The sequence below is a fragment of the Sceloporus undulatus genome, chromosome 4 (assembly GCF_019175285.1).
Source record: "Sceloporus undulatus isolate JIND9_A2432 ecotype Alabama chromosome 4, SceUnd_v1.1, whole genome shotgun sequence".
Classification (NCBI taxonomy): Eukaryota; Metazoa; Chordata; class Lepidosauria; order Squamata; family Phrynosomatidae; genus Sceloporus; species Sceloporus undulatus.
In genome coordinates, this window is record NC_056525.1 from 122632333 (window position 1) to 122658678 (window position 26346).

The window sequence follows — 26346 nt, forward strand, 5'->3', positions numbered from 1 at the left end:
CTTATAATCACAACAATGAAGAAATATTTCCAGTAGTTAGGCGTCATCATGAATCATCCTTGGACACAGAGATACCTTCCAAGTTTTTCAGTATCAAATGACCAATTATTTCCATCCTGCACAGTGAACACATATCCTTCTGGAAGTGGGAGGGCAAAACAGGGAGTTACAATGCTCTATGCTTGCTTTTAATTGTTATAAACACAAAATTTGCTTTCCTCCCAAATAAGTAAATGAAGTGCTTGTAATGGCATCTGCAAATACTGCAGCTCCAGCAACAGCACAGACTTATGTTAACACACCACAGAGTGATGACTGCAATGAGTACATGTAGCAAATTCCCAGACTACATGAAAAACATCCTTTTAAATGGATTAACAGTAGCTACCCTGCCTGTTCCAAACAACTAATGCATTCTTTTTTATTATCTGTACTCCTCATTCATAATACAGAAGCAACCAATTCCACACTGTATAATGTCTTAACTTGCAAATGATTACTGCAGTATGTTACTTGCTTACATATCAAACAACTTAAATTTATACCGGCCTGGTTCAAAAAGAGCACAATGCAGAAATGTAAAAGTGCACTCGATGCTTGGAGAGCAGAAATGTTCAGACGTCTAATCCTAACACGGATGCTTTTCCAAACTGAATTTATAATGAATACTCCTCTGAAGTCCAAAGGAGTATAGGTCCTTCATCAGACATCAGCAGGTAGTCTCATCTGATTTTCTCTCCTATTTATTTAAGATAAAATTAATCCCATATTCTATGGGGGGTGCCTTGTTTTTTATTCCCAGAGCCAAGAGTCATCACTTCTGGCTTTAGGGGGAGAGCTAAAAATGGGGTGTGTGTGAAAATCCCACCATGCATTTTGAATCAAAACAATTACAGAGGAGACTGCAAAATGACTTTGGAGGCTGTATGCAGACTGTACTCTCCTATCTGGCTGTATGTTCTATCAAGTTCCTATCAACACCCATCTCAGTAATTACTCAGAAGAGAAATAAACTATTACTGAAGGCACATAGATTAACAGATTTCCGATGTGAGAAAATAACAAGATTATCATTTGACTTTTATTCCTATGTTTTTCCCACTGTCTGGGTAAGCTGTTACATCTGAAATTGGTTGCCAGAAAAAGTGAAAGATGTACATACAGTATATATCACTGGGAACACTGGCTGATATTGATAAATGAAAGTCTTCATGAGGTACCATCACAATCATTGCTACTACCAGCAACAACGAATTTTTAATTAACAGCTTGTTTCGTGCACGACCTACGATTCCTGACTTGTCTGGAGAACAAACCAGGAATCCTGATCTAAATGTAGGTCTCTAAGCTTGCACTTGCTAGTGTCTTCCTGGTTGGTTCAAGTCATTTCTGCTGGCAACAGGGGTGAAATGGGTGTGATCTGGCAGTGTGCAATAGTACATTTACATGTTACAGATTGACAATCTTTGGTGGAGCCAGTAGAACAGAAATTTACAACATCACTTTGGGAATTTAAACTGGTAATTAAGTTTTTGGGGTGATTTTTGGCCTTCATTCTTCTAACCTGTGCTGTGGGAAGAGTGTATAAAACTTTTCACAGTACCAGTTCTCATGAAAGTTAAATAACTTGCTCATTCTCTGGTTTGTCAGCTGTTATCTGGCTTGGCAGCTTCCAGTCAGCAGAATTCAAAGGAGAGAGAAAATGCTTCCCTCAATATTGCTTTCTGTTTTCAAAGAGCTTCAAAGTGTTGCATTGGTGAAGATGTTTACTTCCATCTGCTTGCTTATCTTGGTCTTTCAGGTTTAATGGATCCTCCTGTGTATTAAAACTAGGGTTGGATGGAGGAAGTAAGAAATAAAGTCCATCTGATTGGTTACTTACAATCAAAACCATGAGTAATACTTTGTTGCAATTTGGAAACTAATCAGTTTATTTACAAAAGGTATAGCTAAAGGTGTTGAGAAAAGTGATTTAAAAAAATTAAAGGCTGGCACCACCCCCTTTGGCCATGTGGTCACTGGTAGATTCTCAGAGTCAAGGAAATTTAATGTCCATTTGCAACGCAAAGGAAATGCTTCTTGGAATTCAGCATGTGCCTTCCTTTGTGATTCCAAGGAAGCATCTTCTTTGAGTTGCAAAAAGACATGAAATTTCCTTGACTTTGAGAATCTCCCAGTGACCAATGAGGGAGGACCAAAGGATGGTCGGGAGAGGTACCTGCAGATACCTCTCCCGACCATCTGAACCAAGACCAGAAACAGAAAATGCAGGCCTATGACTAACATCTTCAATTTCTTTCTCCTATTTGCCTGATGAAGAAGCCAGAGTGACTTCAAAAGCTTGCAACATGTAACTGTGCATTTTGGTTGACCCAATAAAGGTGTCATTGGCCCAATACAGACAGGCCAAAATGAAGCTGCTTTGAGTCACTTTGGAGATATGCTGTATAAATGATGCATGTGTACTAAGAGTTCGGAAGTTGGGCCAAAGCTGCGCTCCAGTCCTTAGGACTGGATCATGGCTTTGGCATGGCTTCTGGACTCTTAGTACACATGCATCACTTAAACAGCATACCTACAAAGTGACCCAAAACAGCTTTATTTTGGCCTGTCTGTATGGGGCCATTGTTTGGATGTTATTGGATAGATCAAGGGAAGTAATACTACCACACTATTCTACTTTAGCCAGGCCTCACCTGGAATACCATGTCCAGTTCTGGGCACCAGAATTCAGAAAGGATGTTGACAAACTGAAGTATGCCCAGAAAAGGTTGACCAAAATGATTAACGGTCTGGAAACCATGCTCTATGAGGAGAGGTTTAGGGAGCTAGTCTGGAGAAGAGAAAGTTAAGGGATGACATGATAGCATATTTGAAGGGATATTATACTGAAGATGGAGCAAGCTTGTTTTTTGCTGCTCCAGAGAATAGGATCTGGAACAAGATTCCACCTCAACATTAGGAGGAACTTCCTGACAGTAAAGGCTGTTTGACAGTGGAACACTCTCCCTTGGAGAGTGGTGGAGTCTCCTTCCTTGGAGGTCTGTAAGCAGAGGCTGGAAGGCCATCTGTTGGGGGTGCTTTGATTGTGAGTTTCTGCATGGCAGAATGGGTTTGGACCAGATTGCCCTTGAGGTCTCTTCCAACTCTAGGATTCTATGATTCTAAGGTTCATACCAACAAGCTGACTGGTTATGGTTACAAAGAAGTTTTGTTCCAGAGAAACTGCATAGTCCCAAGGATATCATCAAATTTGTTAGATATGCTTAGCACTGTATTACCAGCACCACCAGCCCAATATATGTACCAAGAATGACATTCATTGACTCGGGAAGGATAAAAGTGTTTGTGTGTTGGCTAATTCAGGTGTGTGTTTTTTCATCAGGATATCTTCTAATAAGATAACCATGACACCCAATGGAAAATACAACACACAACATTTGCATTTCAGTTATCACAGATATTTTATGATGCTTAGACACAATTAAAAATATTAAACATTCTAATTCTGTTCAAGGTGCATCTCCTGCATTTGTCCTCCATTTGCACCTGTATCTCTCTCTGAAGTGTATCAAATGGGAAGAATTTCTCTTAAATTCAAATGAAAAGAAAGTGGGGCCAGAACGCATTCACTTAAAATCACTAGTTTCGCACAATTACGTGAATGCTCATTGCATTCGAACTGGCTCCCCAGTGCCCAAAAATAGCATGCCATTGCCCGAATTTGCGTGTGACAGTCCATCACGCAATAACGTGAAACCACATGATTGCGTTCGGACTGACTTCCCATTGCCCGAATTTGTGTGTAGTGGGTTATCACACAACAACGTTAAACCCCATGATTGCATTCAGATTGCCATCAAATTATACTTCCAATTCCCCTTGTCTGATAAACTTCTCTGTGTGTGTATTACTAAGTAATAGTAAATGTCATGTATTTATAAGTTTCTGTATTCTATGAAACCATTTCCCCATAAGTTTGGTACAGATGTTTTCTTGCAGCATCTAAATTGGCACTTTTATAACATTTGGCTCAGGTGGTGCTTGGATGAATTATTAGATAACATTGCTTCAAAGTAAATATATTCTCTGTCTACACTGAAAGCAAACATGGTGTAGTGGTTTGAGCGCTGGACTGACTCTGGAGATCAGAGATCAAATTCCCCGCTTGGCCCTGGAAACCCACTGGGGATTCACACACTCTCAGCCCCAGTAAACCCTCTGACAGGTTCATCTTGAAGTCTCCCTAAGTCAGAAACAAAGGCACACAACAACTGCCCACCGTGCACAGGGATCTTTAAAAAAAAAATCTGTGACAAAATTGTTACAGATCTACAGCATTTGTTCCATTTTCTGTGGACAAGGAAAGCTGACAGCTACTCAGAACAAATGTTCTACTTTGCATGAACACATTTCCTGCCTCTGGAATACAAATACCACAGATTAAAGGATTTAATTTAAGTTTTTAAAACTGTCAGGATAAAGGGTTTAAAAGTTGTTCATTTCTTCCAAAAAAGAAACCATTTCACAGATTTTCTCCCAATTCTCAGTTTCTCCAGTGGAAAAGTTATAAAATTGAAAAACTAAAACTGTTTCTATATAATAGGGAGGATCAAGAAAAATGTAAAAAAATAAAATTGCTGAGCCTTTTTTCTGTATTTCCCCCCAGCTCTTCACAGATGCACCCTAGAATTTTCTTCAAGATTGAAGACAGATCACCCCTGAAGCCCTATGTATGAAACTCTGGAACCAGCCACAATAAAGAAATTAAGAGAACATATGCAAAGTACAAAGAATATCAACAATTGCTGTAATTATTTCCCATTCTCACCTCCTCTATTTCTAGCCATAATAATGGTTGAGAGATACATATCTATTGGGGACAGAAGGCAACACTAAAATATTAATATTTTAATGGCCAGATTTCTGGGCATTTAATGCCACTTGGGGGACCTATCTGACAGTTAATTATTTCAGTGCTAACAGACATTTTTCTTCCTCATTGCTTGAAAACATATGGCTGATAGGAAAAACACAGTAAAAGTAATCTGTTTGGGACACAGGAGGTTATTTTTTCATAGATGGTGATGTCACATTAATAGGTTCTATTACAAAATTTATACTGATCATTTGGCAGGATTAATGAAGCAAAACAATTCTAGCAATCTTAAAAGACAGCAAATTGGAAATCTTAAAAGACAGCAAATTCATAGAAGAACACTTTTTGAGCTCATGAGAGCTTGCCAACATCTCCTAAACATTCCCTTCCCCTGAATGATTTACTCCTGTAGCACTGTATTTTTGTCATTGCTGAGTGCCTTCAAGCCATTTCCAATTTATGGCAATCCTAAAATGGATTTACTATCGGGTTTTCGTAGCTAGTTTTTTTTTAGGGAGGGTATGCCATTGCCAACCTCTGAGGCTAAGAGAGTGTGACTTGCCTAAAGTCACCCAATGGATTTTTGTGGTCAAGCAGGGATCCGATTCCTCATCTCCAGTCATAGTCCAACACTCAAATCACTGCTCCACACTGACTCACTCTATAGTGCTTCGCATGTATACTGTTATTTGAAGTGTGTGTCTGTTATGCATCTCCAAATGCATATTGTGCAATATCAACAGATTTGAATATGAACAGCCGCTTCCTATGTTACTGGTGGCATTTGTTGTTGTTTTTTTGTTGCATCCTGACATGAATGTATTTAATATATTTTATACTAGCAGTTTATCTGCCTTTGCTCATTTCAATCAGTTTCGGACTTGTTTGCTCAACTACTAAAAACATTCATTTTTAGCAAACTGAAGACTTTTCGATTCTTAAGACTACATCCTTTGCCCAAATAGCTTTTAAAAAGCACAATACATTTCATTTTCATCAAGAACTACATTTTAGAAAAACCTAATTTAATATACATTTGTTGTTACATTCCTCCCAGCTCCTTGGTAAAATCCACGATTGACTTTTTTTTTACTAGTGTATCATTTAGCTTGTAAAATACAAAGATTAATTTATATTCCTTTTACTGCTCCCCCTGCTACTTCAGAATGTGTGTGTATCACCCAAAGCATGAGACAGACCTGACCTGCAGTTCACCTTCATGTTCACACGAAGGGGGATCAGCCACTGTTTCTTTAACCCCTTACCATTGCAACCAATCTGACACCTGCAACACTTACCAGAGACTAACTCATAATTTGCAAATTTCCACTTCGAAACTGAGTCTAAACTGGAGACATTGCAACATTAACAACCAGCCAGATTTGGGACTACTAGATGACTTCTTTGCATCCTCTGTTTTTTGGACTACCCAACCAAATAGAAGACTTCTAAAGGTTATGTTAAGTACACCCCTCTAGCATCTTCGGTGGTGCAAAGAGAGGAGAGACAGCTTACTGTGGTAGAAGCACTGGGATCTAGTGGAAATACACCAATGGATCTTGACCTAAGAACTTTGTGTGGACCAAAGCTGTAGGATCCACATGCACTTCAGAGCTGTGCTTAGTAGACTTCAAAGCCACAATGATAGTTGAACTTCCCTTAATACACAAGCAGCTATTTGCAGGGTGTCTTAACACCTACTACTGATAGCTATTTGCATATACTGCCTAAATTGCCATACACAAAAGAATAGCCTAATACGCTATACTGCTATTTTTATGTTTCCCATTAGGCTTATAAAATGTTGTTACATCTTGCTTATATCTGCAGTAATATATGCACTGACTGCCATTTCTGTAACCATAAAAACAAAAACATGCACAAGATGCTTAACTTAAAACTAGACATGTTAATATGGACCCTTCAATTGAAAAGCTTTTACCACCAACTTATCTCTGATATACTTCCAATGAGGCACTGAGAACAAATTAAGGATGCTTCCTACACAAACATACATAGAATTAATCTCAATGGGATACAATGGGGCTTCAAACAAACATCTAAATAGGACTCCCATGAAAGCTGACTCTGTGATGTTGATAATAAACACTCCACAGTTCTGTATCTAGGTAGGCTTTCCCTCATTTTCTGGATATATTTGTAATACAGCAGGCGCAGGGAATAGAAATAGAAAGAAAAAAACAATTGCAATATAACAGCAAGCAAAAATTATTATGGAATTTCACATAAGAGAATTTATTGGAGTTAAAATGGCAACTGATCCTCAACAACTGTTATTCTCTAAGGCCATCCTCTTTCTCCTCTCCACTACTCTGCTTGACCATTTACTTTAGGTCACCAGTGAATCATTCCCCTAAAGCTGACAATGTTTTTTATGATTATAGCTTTATGGAAATTAAGAGGCTGCACAGTAGTATTTTAGTACTAGCTAATGGTTAACCAAAGGATTATTGCTCTCAACCAGACAAATCACTACACTTTAGTCTACCAGGCAACAGAAATAAGGTGGAACCTTCAGGCCTATATTCTAATTCGATCATAGCATCAAGAAAGGGAGAGACACATTATGAAATCGTGATATAAAACAAAGCTGACTATGAACACAATAATGCATACAGCAAGAATCTACATACTTGTTCTTTTCGATCACCTTTGTTTAGTACTCCAGTTCTGCTGGACTGTATGTCCCATCTGGATCATATTTGTAATAACATGAATATTTTTTCAATCTGAGAAGATAGGCAGAGCTAAGCATTTACGACACAGTAGCATCTATGCCAGTTAGGAAATTATTAAAATAACCAACATCAAATCCTACCTTGAGTTAAAGAATTATCATGTTTCAGTTCTTTGCCCAAGAATGATAAATGTGACACTGGACAATAATTATCAGGCATCACTGCCTCCCCACCATCACCACTTTAATCTAGCAGATACCACCTCTTTTTTCAAAGATACGATACCCATTCCAGCTCTGGCCAGGTTCACAAGGCAGAACAGATTCAAAGAACAAGGGGCACCATTCCTCTAAGCAGTCTGTCAAAGTACTTGGGGTGTACAAGCTAAAATATATCCATAACAGCATAACCACACAGAAGTCACTGTTGAAACAAGTCACAGTTGTAGCGAAATGGTAGAATTTCATTGCCGTCACCAGACAAAAATCTAATATGGATCCTTGTATTCGGTTGTAACATGAATGTCACCCATTTGTGCTCTAATTGTCAAGCCTGTTCACTGCCTCTGTCTCACCATAAAACCAGGATACTTATGTAGCTTTATGACTGAACTGAGATTAGAGAGTTATCATGTTGAGACTTTCAATTTCAAAACTGGAATACTGTCTTGTGAGAGGTCTGGAATAAGGTACAGAAACCAATAAAATTATTGAGCCATGTTTATTTTAGGCATGAGAACCTAGTTCACATACAATCCAGCTTCAAGGAAAGTACAGCTTAAAACCTATTACTGGTAATAAAAAGTTTAAAAACTATTAAATACGTAATCCTATTAAAAGCACTGCTTTATTGTTTTATTATACTGTCCTATCAAGAAGTTTTATTCATATTCAACAGCAAACAAAACTAAACATAACAATGGCATATATTACATATAGCTGTTGACAGTCACACAACAATTGTGACATACCATCATATGCATATACCACAAAAGTATGACGCTGAAATTAAAAACAAAAATGTTGCCTGAGACTGTGCCTTTTCTCTATGACTGGACTACAGCCATAATCCATGTTTTTGGCAGGCTCCAATCATGTACAGATGAACCAAGTAACCTTCTACTTTAATTATCTCACATTTATCCTTGACACTCTTGAGGGGACCCAAGGACAGGTACCCTTATGGCTTATCATCACGCTTCATGCTTAATTAGCAGCATGTATATAAAAACAGCAGTGTTCAAACAGTGCAGCTCCAACCCCAACACCCAGCATAAATATATTACAGTATAAAAAGCACAAGAAAAAGTTTCACATCTACTTCATGTTGGAAGAGTAATGTTTGCAATACTGCTTTTATTGATTACACAGTTCCCTTTCAACCCACTTTTCCAACCTACAAAATATGCATTTAAAGTTGTTTGAGTCATGCCAAAGGGAAGATACACTTTCAATCCAGGGTAAATGTTATTCAGTGGGGTACCTGGCAGGAAAAGGTGCACAGATGAAGAGGAGAAAACTATGATGGATCAGACATTAAAAATCTAGTTTTCTTTCTGCAGCTCATGCTCACTCTCCTGTGAATGCATCTACGTTGTACAAATATACACATACACTTGCCATAAATTCAGTGTTAATTGGAATACAGTCACCCCTCCTTTTTCACAAGAGATCCATTCCGGACCTCCTCATGAAAATGGAATTTTGCTTATATTCAAGCTCCATTGGCTTGAATATAGGCATGGGCACATGCCCCATTCTTTGCCCCTCCATTCGTCCCTCGCGCATAAGAGAGGCATGCAAGTCTGAAGAATGGAGGGAGGACTATATATTCTGTAAACAAGACCCGAAAGAAAATTCATTAAAATTTATCCCTAGCAGATCCTGTCTGAAATATTAGGGAACACTTTTCTCTCCAGCATTTCATGATGTGAGGCAAGTAGCAATTTCCAGGTCTGAGTCAGAGGACTGATCCTTAACATTTACATCTCACCATATAGGTAGAATTCAAAGATATAGCCATGTTAGTCTGTAGACCCTGTAGAGAGATTTTGTAGAACCTTTCAGACTAACTGAAAGAAAGAAGTTGGTGGCATGAGCTTTTGTAGACTTCAGTCTACTTCCACCAAAAGCATCTGAGGAAGTAGACTGAGGTCTACAAAAGCTCATGCTGCCAACCTCTTTCTTTCAGTTAGTCTCAAAAGTGCTACAAGATCTCTCTGCATACTGATCTCAAAATACAGTTGCATGTGCATATCTCCCTCCCTCCCTCCTGCTCAAACACTTACTGAAGAGCCACCAGAGAGCAATATCAAGTCTCAAGTCTAAGGTCTTTGGATTTGCTTTTTGAAATATATTGCTTTTAGAATTCTACAGCAAGCAAATTAATCCCTACCCCCCATTACCCTATAATTAATAATATAGTTATGATAATATATTACTGTATTTAACATGTTATATCACCTATAAATAAAATATCTATGTATCTATATATGCAGCCACTCACATGTAATGCCTATTTTTAGTCGCTCTATTTACATAATACAGTAATATCTGCCATGCCAAAAATCCAATTGATTAGCTGGAGGGCTGTCTTCACAATTCAATTCACTAGGCCCTTGGTATTTGTTGGGTTTGGTTCTAGGATCCCCCTTGGGTATCAAAATCCATGGATGCTGAAGTCCCATTAAATACACTGGCATAGTAAAATGGTGTACCTTATATAAAATGGCAAAATCAAGGTTTGCTTTTTGGAATTTATATATTTTTTTCAGTAATTCCAAGGCGTGGGTGCTTGAATCCATGGATACAGAGAGCCAACTGTACAGTAAAAATGGATACCAGATAACAAACCTATCATCATGCAAAAATGTTTAAAAGAAGAAAAATTGCCATGTTAAGAGTCATGTCCACATTTTCTATCAGATCATGTCACGTTTTCCTGTATGTTTTTGTAAAACATCTTTTGCCTGATGAAGAAGCCATTGGAACTTTGTTTGCTTGTATGATGTATTTTGCGCACTTTGGCAAATAAAGGTACTGCTCTTTTGCAGATTTTGGAACACACACATTCTTGATGGATCTTCTCCAACCTAGAGCAACACATATTGAGATTATTTAAGATTTAGGATCCACCCATTACTGTGATCTACAATATGGACTCCACTGATAATTACGAATAGCTTTCTGCTCTCCCTTTTGTGTTCAGATGTAAAGAAAAGTTTTGTATTCAACAGCTGTGTATAAAAGATATACAGCTTCTCACAGAGGGAGAAGAAAAGCTGCACTTTTTGAAGTTCTAGAATGGTATGTTGTAGTGCCCATTACCAAAATTATATGCTCATAATAAGCTCTTTTAGAAAATGTTAATGGTCTATTTACTGCCCAACCTATGGTCATTATAATTATTGGCATATACACACATGCCAAATACAATTAAAATGAATTTTATTGCATTCTAACAATCTTTACAACTGTGTCTATTAAATATTTTTGAAGACTTTATTCCACTATGTATATAAACTTTACTCCACTATGTGGAATACATTTAGGTGGTTTTCTCATGTTCTGGTTCCCAAGATATGTTGGACTTCAGCTCCCATAACTCCTGACTGTCGGTCAAAATGGCTAGCCTTCTGGGATCTGGAGTCCAAAACATATAGAGGACCAAAGGTTGTTCTATGACAGAACTAGACATCTCAAGGAAAAAGAGGTGTCCCTATCCTTGTTTACTTCAAAATATTCACAAATGCACACAAGAGACATTCATGGGTGATATAAAGAGTGGAATGGTGTTATGTACCTTTCTCCTGTCCTCCACATCTCCCTGGGGGGAAAAATCTCTAATCTTGTTCCAATACAGAAATCAGCACAGCTGAAGAAAATGCAGGAAATATTTGATGTAAATATTTGATGGGGGTGAGGGGCCGAGCACCTTCCTGGCAATTCTTTTTAAGTGTTCTCCGTATTCATATCATTTCAGCAAATCTGGACTCAGAAATGCTCAACAAACATTGTGCTTACTTCCATTTTCTCCTTCATACTTTTCCATCCCTCTTTATTCTTCAGTATATTTCTACACAATGTACAGACATTAAATCAGTCTCTGTTCACAGGCACACAATCTAATAATTCTAATCTCTTACTCTTATCAAATTCACTTGTCTCCTTCGCACCCAATTCACCAGTGGATGAGCTTACATGTGTAAATTTAAATGTGAAACATGTAAGTTTTCCTTTCCAAATTCACAAGGGATAAGCAAATCTCATATCTGCAAAAGATCGGCAAGAGGAAGCCAAATGTTTGACTTAACTCTGCATGTGCCCTTGTTTACTTTAAAACTGTTTAATCATAAAAAAAAGTAGCTATCCAAATGTTCTCCTTGGCAGTCCTCCTGCGACATTCACCACATGGTACGACCTTTTAAGAAGATTAACAAAATGAAACTGCCATTGCTATTACTGAACAGCATCATTAGAGTGTGATTTTTCCCCACCATTATATTTCAAGGAGTCTTAGTTTCACAGAATGATGGTGAAAAGGAATCCTCTTATCTGGCTAAAGGACTGTATTTGAAGCCTGTTTTGATCCTTCTAATTTTCCATTATTCAAAGAGAAGAAACGAGATAGACTAAATTATTCATTTACTGTGTTGTAAAAAAAAAAGCATGCAGGGTAAATAGATTAAGCAGGAACTGACAAGATTTACATTTTTACAGCAAAGACATTCATACCTCCTTGACAACATATTGCATGTAGATCTGTCAATGGCAACTGACCATATTAAAACAGCAGACCTTTAGTCACTTTAAAACTTTCAATTAACTGCATCTCAATATACAGAGACAGAATACTGCAGTGGTCTGAGTGTTGGACTAGGATGCCAGGACTGCAATCTCTGCTTGGCCATGGGAACCCACTGGGTGACCTTGATAAGACCCACTCTCTTAGCCTCAGAGGCTGGCAAAGGCAAATCCTCAACCCCCAAAGAAATCTTGTCAAGAAAACCCTATGACAGATTCGTTTTAGGGCTGTCATAGGTCATAAATGACTTGAAGGCACACAACAGCAATGCAGTAGTATCGGTTAAATTATTTAGTGGAAGGAAATGTTTAGGTTATAACAAGTTTTCCATACTAAATTACACATAAAGAAACACAGATTCCAAAATATCAAACTAGATCTTGCTGGCATTTAAATAATGTCAGCTAATCACTTGCATCACAGCAAGCTTTTCTGGTGGGAAAAAAAAACTAGACCTAGTATTGGGGTTTCAGTGTTGGACTAGGACTCAGGAGGTCTTGACTCGAATCCTCCAATCCTAGAATCATAGAGCTGGAAGAGACCACAAGGGCCATGCAGGAAATCACAATCAAAGCATTCCTGATAGATGGCCATCCAGCCTCGGTTGAAAGACCTCCAAAGAAGCAGACTCCCCCACTCTCCGAGGGCGCATGTTCCACTGTCAAAAAGCTCTTACTGTCAGGAAGTTCTTCCTAATGTTTAGGGGGAATCTCTTTTCCTGCAATCTCCATCCATTGTTCTGGGTCCGATTCTCTGGAGCAGCAGAAAACAAACTTGCTCCATCCTTCACCCCTTCAAATATTTAAACAGGACTATCATTTTACCTCTTAGCCTTCTCTTCTCCAGGCAAAACATACCCAGCTCCCTAAATCTCTCCTCATATAGTATGGTTTCCAGACCCTTCACGATTTTGCTTACCCTTCTCTGGACATGATCCAGTTTGTCAGCATCCTTTTCAAATTTTGGTGCCCAGAACTGGACATGGTATCCTAGGTGAGGCCTGACCAAAGTAGAATAGTGTGGTACTATTACTTCCCTTGATCTAGACACTATACTTCTATTGATAGAATTGGATTGGCCTCATTCATCTGTAGAAATCCACGGGGTGACCTTGAGCAAGTTATGCTCTCTCAGCCTCAAAGGAAGGCAATGGCACCTTCCTCCCAAGAAATGCTGTCAGGAAAACAATTTCTCCTTTGGGTGACCATAAGTCAGAACTGACTTGTAGACAGAACAACAAAACAGCAGCCTAGCAGAAGACATATATTCAACATTTCTGAGCAAGCCACAGAGAAAAAGAAGAAGCCCCTCTTAATGGCTAGCATAGAAATGTTGGTTAGTAGCCTCTTACCAGGCCAGAAAACCAACAGGCTGGTGGAACATATTATATCTTCCTCACCAAGTTCTCACTAGTTGCAAATGATCACAAAAACCTTGGCAAATGGAAACACATTTTTTAAAAATGCAAGCACAGACACTCCAGACAAACTGCATATGCCTCACTCTTCTTTTCAGTCACCTTATGACTTCTAAGTTTGTTCCTCCCTGCCTACACTTCCCTTAAGCTGTTCTGACAACATTTACACACTGTTCTGTCAATAAGTTTCTTCTGGAGGGTTATCATTTTCATTTAAAAAGCAGGCTCTTTAGTAAATATACATAATATCATCACTAAACAAAAAACACTAAACCTTAACAAAGCTAGTAGACTATATGGAAAAAGTGATAGAAGTACTAAGTAGATAACCAAAGTCAAGTTTGATATTTTCCCCTCCCCTTTTGTTACATTTGAAGCCCCCAACAGACCATTTAGAGCTGCAAAGATCCTAGGGAAAAATATTAAATGTAGACTGAGGCAATTCAGGCAGATAATCAGAATGAATAATTTACAAGTGCACTTTAAACTTCACTGCTACTGAGAAAAGCTGGATTCCAAAGAGCTTGGGGAGATACAAACCCATCTACTAACCAAGTAGAAATAATCAGTCAGTGTCCAGCAACCTGTGTTACTGAGGACAAAAAAACCCCAAACATTTTTCTTTAGAAGGATAGGATTTGGTGCCTTTGTCAAAATACTTTGCACTAACCCCTAATCCACTCCAACCCCACAATCAACACATACCATTTGCTTTTAAAATATTAGCCCCAAAGCAAAGTTATTGGCTTCTTTTTGTAATACAATACAATTTATTGAGTAGCCCAAGGGCCGTTTCAAAATACTAGTAACATAATAAAAAGCAGTATCACACAGCTATATATAAAATGTAAATACAGTGCATTAGGTGCAATAAACCTCCATACAATATAAATACATATGCATAACCTAAGCGTGCACCAGAACCAGAACATGCACTACTTGTCTACAGCTTATATATATCTAAAAGATATACAATATGTGCTAAAGGATATACTAGTAAACAGATAAAATAAAATAGTTAACAATTAAACAGTAGTATGTAAGATAGTTACCATAGGGAATAAAACAGAATTAAAATTGGAATTGAAATGGGAGGCAGAAGTAACATAAAATATCCGTCGACATACATCAAATCTGTTCATCCCCCTTACAATTAACACCAATCATTCCAAGATATCTAGATCTCAACAGCGATGCTTTATGAAGGACCCGAGCTGTAGCAATAGCGATTTTTTAATCTTGTCCACTCATAAAGTATGATGTTCTGATGTGGGTATCCCAGTATATTGTTCGTTTAATATAGGGATGAAGATATTGATCCCTTTCTGCTTGGTACAAATTACATCTAAACAAAATGTGTGCTAGATCCTCAATTTCATGATCTCCACATATACAAATTCGTTCATTATAAGGGATACCCTGGAATCTACCATGTCTTACCATGGTATCAAGTTGGTCGAATCTTGCTCGGGTAAATGCCTCTCTGAGATGTTCTTTTTGTAAGAAAAAAGAGGCATTCACACAAGAGATGAAGCCATAGGGCTCTATCAAATCTTAAACATATAAAACACTGAATTACTCTATGTTTACTTCACTGTATGCCAGAAAATCCCCTAAGAAATGCAGGCAAGTACAGTACTTCTGTGACAATGCAAATCTGCTATGGCCATCAGTGGTCATTTGGGATAAATTGAGTAGTCAAAAGGTCAAAGTAAATGGTACTATTTTAATATGAAGCCAATGAATTAAGTATGTTGTTACTTTGTCTTTTCGTTAAATAAAAGATTATTTCATTTCTTATATACTCTTGCTCATAGCTTCACCTGACTAATGCCAGAAAATGTAGGTCTATTATTTCAAGTTACTATATAGAAAGAGCAGGATGTGGTGGCTTAGTGGTTAAGATGCCAATTCTGATGACCGGAAGTTTGGCAGTTCAAAGCATGAATGCTGCATGATGGTATGAGATGTCACACACACAACTTCTGCCAACCTAGCAATTTGAAACCATGCAAATACAAGTAGATAGATAGGTACCACTTCGATGGGAAGGTAACAGCATTTGGTGCAGCCATACTGGCCACATGACCACCAGAGCAGTCCTCAGACAACGCTGGCTCTTCGGCTTGGTAATGGAGATGAGCACTGACCCCTACAGTCTATTACAACTAGACATTCATGTCAAGGGAATACCTTTATCTTTTATATAGAAAGAAGCAATAACTCAAAGAAATATTGTTATAGGAAGCTGTGTTCAAGTTGAGTATGTGAGCATTAATATGTAACAGTAAGTAGCCACAATGTACTTGCTATTGCTGTTATTGCTTACTAAAGGTTTTTTTAAAAGAAAGATTAAGTTTCTATATGCACATTTCATTTCCCCCCAGAACAATTGGTTACAGAAAGCCATGTGTTATGAACCAACTGCAGCTTAGAACAAAGCCTATACAGTATAGTACTCAGCAGAGTCAAAGAATACAATGAAGTCAGTACTACTAAACAACTGTTTTAAGCATATGAAATCTCAGACCTAATGGCACAGAAAGAAACCAACCCACTTAATTGTTCTCATCCACTGCTTTTGATGTATCATTACTTGTGTCTGCTCACTGAAAAGATGAACTGTGCAGACACATCAAGATACAACACTTTGAATGTTATTTATTAGCAGCTTATTGAAAACTCAAGATATAAAGTAGTTGTATTTCATTCAAGCACAGCATAAAGCCTACTTCCACTAGAGATCCTGATGGCTACAGCTGCTCCTTCTTCCCTGGCTGTACAACAGCTGGATGGTGGTAGGATATATGTGTGTGTGTGTGTGTGTGTGTCAGAGAGAGAGTGTGTAACTGGGGGAAGTAGAAATGCACCTTGGCACTGTCCAACTGCTGTTCCACAGCTGGGACAGAAGAAGCAGGCATCAGTCTCCTGGACCTACTTGAGCTACAGGCAAGTGAAGGTTGTTCCTTTTACCCAGCTTCTCAGTGGCAGCAGGATAGTACCCAGGAACAGTTCTGCACCCTACCACTGATTCAGCTGCAAGTGCATATCCCAGCACCATCCAGCTGCAATTGAGCAGAAAGGCAGAAGGAAGCGCACAAGGAGGTATACCTCCTTGCACAATCTCGAGATGTTGCTGAAACCCACAGTGAAGTCTGTATTACCGGTCAAAGAGAGAAGCCCTTATATTCTTTAGGCACCAGCCTCTTACATCACCTGGGTCTGGTTCACAGTAATAAATTTATGGAGCAGGGGAAGCTATTCCTCGTGGACATTGCAGGCCTTATTTAGACAACATGAGGTATGAGATGAGGACTTTTTATTTCCCTAATTCCTCAGCCTCTTCAACATGTGTCTCCACTGACAGTTCCAAAAGCTCGAAACAATCTTCCCTTCTGAAATTTACAAAACTCAAGGAAGATGGGCATGTTGTTGTAACGGGAACTTTTCAGGAATGGTAATGTAATTGTTGCTTTGCTGCAAAATGTACTTTGTAAACAAACTCTGTTGAATAACAATACACAAATATTCTACAAAACGTAATGGCTTTATTAGTTATTTCCTAATTAACAGATACATGTTTACATGCTAAAGCTTCAGCCAATCAAACCAGTCCATGAAATTTGCAGGCTTTAAGGGTTGTTTGGTTTTTTTTTAGAAAAAATAGCTTATTTAAAACACTTCTGATTTGCTCTTCTCAGACTTTATGTCACCAAACTGGTTCTCCCTAAGGTAAGAATGTCGAGTCACTTCTAAGGCTTTATACACCTCACTAGCAATTTCTCATAGTAATATCAATATGCATGAAGATTTTGAATAGTACCAAATCCAAAACTAACACTTGACACACTTATGTGATTCTATTTCTTTTAACCAAACTACATTTACAAGAAAATAAGATTTGAGGGTTGGGGATAATTTTAGTCTAATTCCTCCATATTCAGTTGTTAAATGTTTTTGTTGGCAGAGAAAACAAGATAAAAACTGTTATACTAATGGAAAAGAAAAAGACAAGTTACTATATGCCCATGATTGAACATACTGAATTTCTACATATTAAATCCAGCAGAACTTTGAGATGTCTGACATGGAAAGAAGCACACTGACTTCTGGCACCTAATTTTGGAAGCACATAGTTCTGTGTAGAGGTACAAAGTGGTACAGAAAAAATATTGCAGATTCTTTAAATAAATCAGGAAGATATCAGATACGGTGTAAGACAACCTCTTCTTCATGTCTCTGCCACACTTAGATGATTTTCTTTAAAGAGAAGTAGGGTCTCAGTGCTCAAAGTCAAAACTACTTATGACAAAATTATAGTTTGCTTACCTTCTATGGAAGGGGCCTGGTCCTGAGCTGCATACAGCATCTCTTTGAAAGCCTGCCAAAAGGGGGAGAAAGATACATTTGTCAGCACAGCACATTAAGTCACTTTGATCTGCCTGTCTTAAATTGAGGAGCAATTAAAGTCCTTTTATCCCTTAAGGCTGACAGAGAAAATCATGGAATGTGAAGCTGATGCTATTATATTTACCAAAATAAATATACCAAACAAGATAAATACTGCACATTTTATCAGAAACATTTATAACAGGCAACAGCATGCTGTACAAGACAAAACTGTTAGCAAATGGGGAAACCTTGGAAACCTAACTACTTTTAGTCAGGTTCCTGTTTTGAAGAGATTACAGCCATAATTGTAGGAATCACCAAAAGATTAAGGAGTGGAGACATATATCAGATTGTATTAGCATCATGAATCACTACAACAGTGTCCTTTTGAAGAGATTAAGGCCTAAATCCATTTCTTATTCCCAAATAGTGTAAGCCCACTGAATCAACAGAACTTATTTAAGCATTGATTTACCAGGTTCCCATGGATTTTGTGGACCCACTGCAGTTGGGATTTAGGCCTATGATCCTAGGGTATGTTCCCAGAGTTACAATTCAGTTGACAATTCACAAGACAGTCATGCTGCAACCACAGTTTCTGAAGCTGGATGGGCTCCTGAGTTTGTGATTACAATATAACATTGTTTTATAGAACTAAATACAAAATGTTGTATTGTAAAAAGATTCAACACAATAGTTTGCAAGCTTCTAATACAAACAAGACCAATTACAGTCTATACTGTACTCAAGCATTTCCACTGGGAGCAAATAATTTTGTAGACAGGGTAGAAAGGAACAAGCTTCTCCTTCATCCCAGGTAACCTGTTGACCGCACCAGCTGTACAACCCCTTCACTATGAGCAACTGTGAGCCAGGCACAACTGTCAGATCACAGACTCAACCAAAAGTTGTCAGGTACCAATTAATCAGAAAGTCCCAAAGTGATGACTAAATGGAACAGCATACTCTGGCGCTGCCCATTGTACTATGAATAGGCTAATAATTTAAATAAAAAAGAACAAGATATTCTTCTGGAAAGATAAGTTCAGTAGTATTATATGCATTGCATTAAGGCAGTGATCCCCAAACTGTACCCTTTAACAGATTTTGGACTTCAGCTCCCTGAAGCCTCAGTTATGTTGGCCAACAGTCTGGGATTCTGGGTGCTGAAGTCCAAAAATCCCTTAAAAAGTACAGATTGGGGACCACTGCATTAAGGGATTGATGAGTCCACTGAAAAAGCCAACTAAGACTTATCATACAGCTCCCCCAATCACTATGTTTTCAATGGGATTCTCAAAATGCCCTCATCATTCTGTTCACCATGACCAGACAAGAATACTGTCCCCATTTTACCAACAGATCAAAGTTAAGCAAAGAGGTGCTCTCTGGCCAAAGAGAGATAGAAGAACTCACTCTCTCCTGAGCCAACAGGATCCATTTCAAGCTTAATGAGAGAGCTTGTAAGATATGCTGGTTGCTGCCAGCTGAGGGACATTCCTCCTCTATCATCAGCACACAACATTTCTATGACTGTGATGGATAGTGTTCCCACTTCAGTAGCCAGCACAAAAGAAGTGCACTACCCAAAGGAAGAAAAAACTGTCACTACTCCCTCTCTATGAAGCTAGAATGGCCCACTACCAAGTTTCCTGAAGGAAAGCTGTCTCTTGTACCAGAAGGTTGTCTAGATGACAGCAACCACCTCACTTTGACAGTTCTGCAGCAGTCTCAGAAGTAGGATTGAAGTGAGAGCTGGGAGCTGCCAAACCTTTCAAGACATTCCTCCTTAAGTGGGGAGGGTGTCAAAAAAGGGGTATACTGAAAGCCTTGGAAGCATTCAAAAACACTGCATAGAAGAGTCGCAGCCTCTACTTCCGGCCAGCTTGCAGAGGAGTAGAGGTACAAGCCAATCAAAGGTTACGAGGCCGTGACCATGTCCACTTTAGTTGAAAAGCTGTTAGAATCTTAACTGAGCACCTCTGTTGGAAGCCAACAATATCCCTAATCATGGCTGGAAAAGTAACTGCTGCTCAAAAAACAGTATCCTACAATAAAATATACTCAAGAAACTAGTCAAGAGAGTAGCTTCAATGTGTTTAGATCTTGAGCAGCCATTACACCAGAGTATAAGTATGTGTCGCCTGCAGGGCTAATCTGGCCTAGGGCATGTAATCTAGCATCATCTATTCCTCCCCAAAGCCCCACTTCCTTGCCATGCCCTGCTATGTCCTATCCCAAATTGCAGGAAAGTGGGAATTCCATTGTGTTTCCAAGGCCTGTTCTATCCATCATGTTGATTACTACATGATACTAAGAACCGATGCTTGAATTTTCTTGCTTTCTTTTTCCTCCCACCTGTCTTTTGAGACAGAACCCTGGAGGAAGGGGGTACTTGCTTATTTCTATTTATCTGCAAGCTGCTCTGGAAGCATTTGAAGGAGGGCAGAGTATGAATATCTCAACTACATACTTACAAAATGGGGACCACAGAATGTCATGTCACCACAGTTGTCATTCCCTGATTCATCTGGGTGATTTTTTATGTTTCTTCCATGCCTAATAGCTACCTGACCTCTGAAACTGGCACAGGCAGTACTTAGTCACTGTATTTCTATAGTAAGTTTGTGTGTGTGTTTGTGCGCACGCATGCATAGATAGCATCTAAAGAATCAGGTAAAAACTTTTATTTACATGAATCTGATGTGATCTTTTTTCTTGATGACTTAGCCTGGGTTTTTAAAAACCCAATCTACCTTATGTTTTGATACCAAAACAGCTGGGAGAACTTACATCCTAATAACTTCTAAACACTGTAGAACTATATATTTTAACTTGGCAAATGCAACCTTTTCCCAGCTAAACCCTGACCCCATAAGGCAGCAATAAATGACCCAAAGGGAAGCAAACAGCTGTCATAAAACAACTTTATATAACTGCTAAGTTTAAAGTTTTTCAAAGTAGGTACAAAGTCTGGTAGGAGGTTTTTTTTTTGGGGGGGGGGGGGGTTGGCCAGTAGGTAAGGAAGATGGTGAAAGAGAAGGAATAATAATAATATTTTACAGTCCGCTAAAACACACACATCAGTAATAAAATACTGGTGGCTCTTAAGTAAATGGCTCTTAAGGGTTTAGCAGCAAAACTATACTTTTTCAATTAAAAACAATCTGTGACCCTTACTACCACAGTTACTACTTGCTGGACTCCATTTTAACTGTTTCCCAGGACATGTGTATTTCAGCAACAGTGTTGCATTGCATTATGCAAAGAGCTTAGTGTAATCAGGACTCCAAACTTTTATTTTCTTTTTTTGCACATATGTTATATTAAAGACTCCAAGTGCCAACAACCTTTGCTTTCCTATTACCTTTTAGTAAATTAGACATGCCACATAAAGAAATAAAAGGGCACAACACTGGAGATGGAATTATAGTTTATAGCACAACAAGAGTTCTTTAGCACCTTGTAAAAATAATTCACACTGCTGAGATCCAACTAGCACTACATTCACACTATTCCCTGTAAAAATGTGCACTGATTCATTAGCTTGTAGAAAGCATATTCATCCTTGCTTAAAATGGTGTTGAAGAGGGGTACACATTTCTTTGCTTTTATTTCAACAGTGACTATTTCAATAAAAACTATGGCACACATTTTGAGGTGGTGGGATGTAACTCGTTCCCCATTCTTTACTCTTAAAACAACAAAATGTTTCAAATCTTTAGGAGGGATAAAAAGGTAACGTGATCCACCAGAATAGATCCATATTGACTGTCAACATATATCAGGCTAGTGAACCCAATTTCTTTGTTTTAAAGCCAGGCTGCCAAACCATAATAACAGTTTGCCTTGCTTTTAAGCCATACTGCCCAAAAGGGTTTTTTTGGTGTGTGTGTGTGTCATTATGACATCTAATAAATAGAAGCATTTTACACAATAGTGTAGGTTTAAACTTAAAAGAATCATTCTAGATAATATGTGTAAATCCTCTGTGAAATCTTGAGCATGAATTGAATCCAAAGATAACAAAATCAAGTTTACAGAATACTAAACTCAGATCTTAAAACTGTGCTGTGGTAGGGAGGAAGACAATATTTTGTCAGGCAAAAATCAGCAATTGCTGGGGAGAAAAGACCAAGTGTTAGAGAAGGAGCAGGGCAAGTAGGACTAGAGAACAACGGTGGAAAGAAAAACACACATGGGGTTAAAGGTCTCTGCATTAATGCACAGAGCATGGGAAATAAGATGAACTGGCACTCCTAATACAGCACAATAAATATGATATAATAGGTATCACTGAAAACTGGCAGGATGTTTCATGACTAGAATGCAGTAATTTGGGTGGGGGGGGGGGGGTTAATAACCTATTTCAAAGAAATAGACCTAGAAAGAAAGAAGAGGGGTAGCTTTATATGTCATGGGTGTTTATATTTGTGAAGAGATCCATGACATAAATCCAGGAAGCCAGGTTGAGAACACTGGTAAGAATTAAGGGGGAAAGAAACAAAAGGGATATCATTGGAGGGGTCTACTACAGATTCCCAGGCCAGACTGAGGATATAGATGATGCCTTCCTGGAAGACATGAGCACGCATTCAAAAAGGAGAGTATTAGAGGTAATGGAAGATATCAACATGTAGTTTAACATGTTGGCAGTCAACCTCTGCCAAGAAGTTGGCAGAAGAAGAATTTCTTAACTGTCTTGTGGACAATTTCATTGTACAGAAGTGGAAGAGGCAACAAGGGGATCAGCTGTTTTAGATCTGATCCTAAGTTTACAGAAATTGGCTTTTTTAAAGTCTAGAATGTGTGTCTGTCTATACTCAGCTTTTTCTTCTCACTGTATAACAAATTCCAAGAGAGCATGGAGGAAACAGGGATACTACTGTGGGAATCTACTACAGACCCCCAAGTCAGACTGAGGAATTGGATGATGCATTTCTAGAACAGATGAACACACAAGAAGGCGAGATGTAGTACTGATAGGTGACTTCAACTATCCTGATATTTGCTGGAAGTCAAACTCAGCCAAAACCTTTAGGCCTAGCAAATTTCTCACTTGCCTGAAAGACAATTTCGTTGTCCAAAAGGTGGAAGAGGCAACAAGAGGATCAGCTATTTAAGACCTGATCCTAACCAACAGGGATGACTTGTAAATGGGGCGCAAGTGGTGGGATCCTTTGGTGGAAGTGATCGTGTTATTCTGGAGTTTGTTATATAATGGAAAGGAGAAGTCAGGCATAGTCAGAAACGCATTCTAGACTTTAGGAAAACTAATTTCAGTAAACTTAGGGAAATACTGGGGGTGATCCTGTGGTAAGGAATACTAAAAGTCATGCCAGACTAATCTGATCACTTTTTTAAATATAGAGTTATAGGCTTGATAGATGAAACAAAGGCTGTGGATGTAGCATATCTTGATTTTAGTAAGGCTTTTGACAAAGTTCCCCATGATATTCTTACAAAGAAGCTAGTAAAATGTGGCCTAGAAAATGTTATTGTCAGGTGGATTTGTAAGGCTGACTGACCGAACCCAAATGATGCTCAGCAATGGCTTCTGTTCATCCTGGAGAGAGGTGACCAGTCGAGTGTCATAGGGATCTGGACTGGGCCCTGTATTATTCAACATCTTTATCAATGACTCGGGATGAAGGAATGGAGAGCATGCTGATTAAATCTGCAGATGATACCATACTGGGAGGGGTTCCTAATTCCCCAGAAGACAACATTAAAATTCAACATGACCTTGACAGATTAGAGGGCTAGTCTAAAGTTAACAAGATGAATTACAACAGGGAGAAATGTAAGATCCTACGCCAAGACAGAAAAAATGAAATGCACATATAGGATGGGAGACACCTGGCTACACAACAGTTCATGTGAAAGGGATCTAGGATTCTTAGTAGACCACAAGTTGAGTCAACACTGTGATGCTGCAGCCAAGAAAGCCAATGTAATTCTTGGTTGCATCAATAGGAGTATAGTGTCTAGATCAACAGAAGTGACAGTGGAACACACTCCCTCAAAAAGTGGCGGAGTGTCCTTCTTTGGAGGTTTTTAAATAGAAGTTGAATAGCCTTCTATCGGGGGCATTTTGATTGATGTTCCTGGTTCACAGGAGGTTGGACTAGATGACCCTTGGGATCTCTTCCAACTCTATGATTCTGTTGTAGCTAAGGATAGGAAGGATCATAGATTACAAGTCAGATCATTACACATTTATGACCATACATGAATTTATGGAATTTACATCTAGAAATTTATGGAGTCATAGATTTAATTTAGAAAATAAATCAAAAGGTTTTAATTAGTAACTGTTCCTAGGACTAATAAACCATGCGATCTCCTATGAATAATTTTGGAATGATCCCTACTCTTGAAGAAAACAGAATGGTAAACAGGTGGCAAATCAGTTTTTTTATTAATAATTTAATAATTGTCATAATTTTATTGAATTATTGGATTTGTATTGTTGTTTTAACTGCTGTAATCCCACCTCGATCCGAAGGGAGAGGCGGGAAAAATAAATACAATTTTATTATTATTATTATTATTTTAAGAGATGCATTTAATGGATTTACCCACTGCTGTGGTTTACATGTTGTGTCAGAGACCTGTACACCACCTTATGCCATTCTATGTCCTAAAGGACATTTCTGAACACTGTAATTAATTTATCACATAAACAAATCATCCAGTAATTTCATCAATCCATAATATAGAGAATATGCATTACAGTTGTTACCTGAAAAATTATCTTTTTAAAATAAGATATAGTATATTATGGGCAAAGAGCCTACCACAATGTGATTTATAACAATTAGGTAATCTTTAATCATCTTGTCTGGAAGAGAAGAAGATCCAAGAAAACTAAAATTGTCTCCTAATCTAACAGAAAACCGTCAGGAGGGGAAGGTAGCTAATTAGGAAATTATATTGCCAAGAAAGCAGATTGCCTGTCGTCCTTATTCCTTACCATTTGATGATTCCCCCACCCACTGCAGTAACATTTCATGCCAATCCTATGCCAACCTAACAATTCTTGCCAAATTTTTTTTTATAAATATTAACTCTAGAACGCATAACGAAAACTATGCAAACACATCAATTTGTAGTATTTAACCCATTACTAAAACTTTGTATACAGAATTGCATTAAGAATTTTTTTAATGAAAGCTATTTGTCATTTGATTATCAAGGAATGTAAGATGTAGGATGCTAAACACAGGATGGCATACATGAAGGGAGAGGGATGAAATGTTACACTTAAACTGGGGAGAAGAGTAGTCAGGAATATTAGGTGTATTCTATTTCAGTTCCTCAGAGTTTTCTCTTGGTGATTTTGTAAATCTATATTGACTACTTAGAGAAGGTGACTATGTCAATTTCATTTAACTTCTGTACATTGTAACTCATGGCTCTCATGTTGTACACGCACTGTATGTGTCAAAGCAAAACAGACACTACAGCTGAAATTACTTTCATTGTCTCCAATCTGATCGCTACTAATAACTGAGTTTGTGCTGGATCTATTTATGTTTACGACTCAGATCAACACTTACATCACTGCTTTGCACAAGCAAGGATTGTGCTGGAGGAACTACAAATGCCTAGTGGAGTGTTCTTTATAGGAATCTCTAGGTCCTTCAGGGTGACTTTTAGTTAACGTTTGTTATAGAGTTGTGGTGGAGGACCCAGATATTCCGAGAGATAACATATTAATAAAATCAGTGAATAATCAAATCTGCAAAAAAGTCAAAGCCACAAATGTGGAGGGACAAGTGTATTTCTCAAGCCAAAAAATAAAAACCTCATTAGCTGATAGATAAAACCCTACAAACAGTTAAGAAGAGACAAGAAGTAAAAGAGACAGAAATAGGGCCAGAATCCTGAACTTAGACAGTGGTGTACAGAAAGAAAGAGAGCTATTATAATAATCAGTACAAAGAAATAAAAGACAGCAACAATAAAAGAAACCTCTTCAACAAGATCCAAGAAATCAAAGGGAAATTCAAACCAAATGGGGATACTCTACACACTGTAAGATCAAGAAAAAATAAAAAGACAATGGAAGCAATACACTTAAGACAAGATGAAAAGATGACAACCCTTTCATTGCTGAACCCACAATTCAATCAAGTAAGACCCTTTTATTG

The 26346-nt window shown here is 38.2% G+C and overlaps 1 protein-coding gene across 1 annotated transcript in view; it reads right to left on the reverse strand.

Annotated features, from left to right (window-relative positions):
- Positions 1 to 26346, reverse strand: part of XPR1 (xenotropic and polytropic retrovirus receptor 1) — a 123666-nt gene that overhangs the window by 89527 nt on the left and 7793 nt on the right. Inside the window, exon 2 of the mRNA XM_042461593.1 lies at positions 18128 to 18179. Within this exon, the coding sequence (XP_042317527.1) occupies positions 18128 to 18179 (52 nt within the window). The remainder of the gene's footprint in view (positions 1 to 18127; positions 18180 to 26346) is intronic.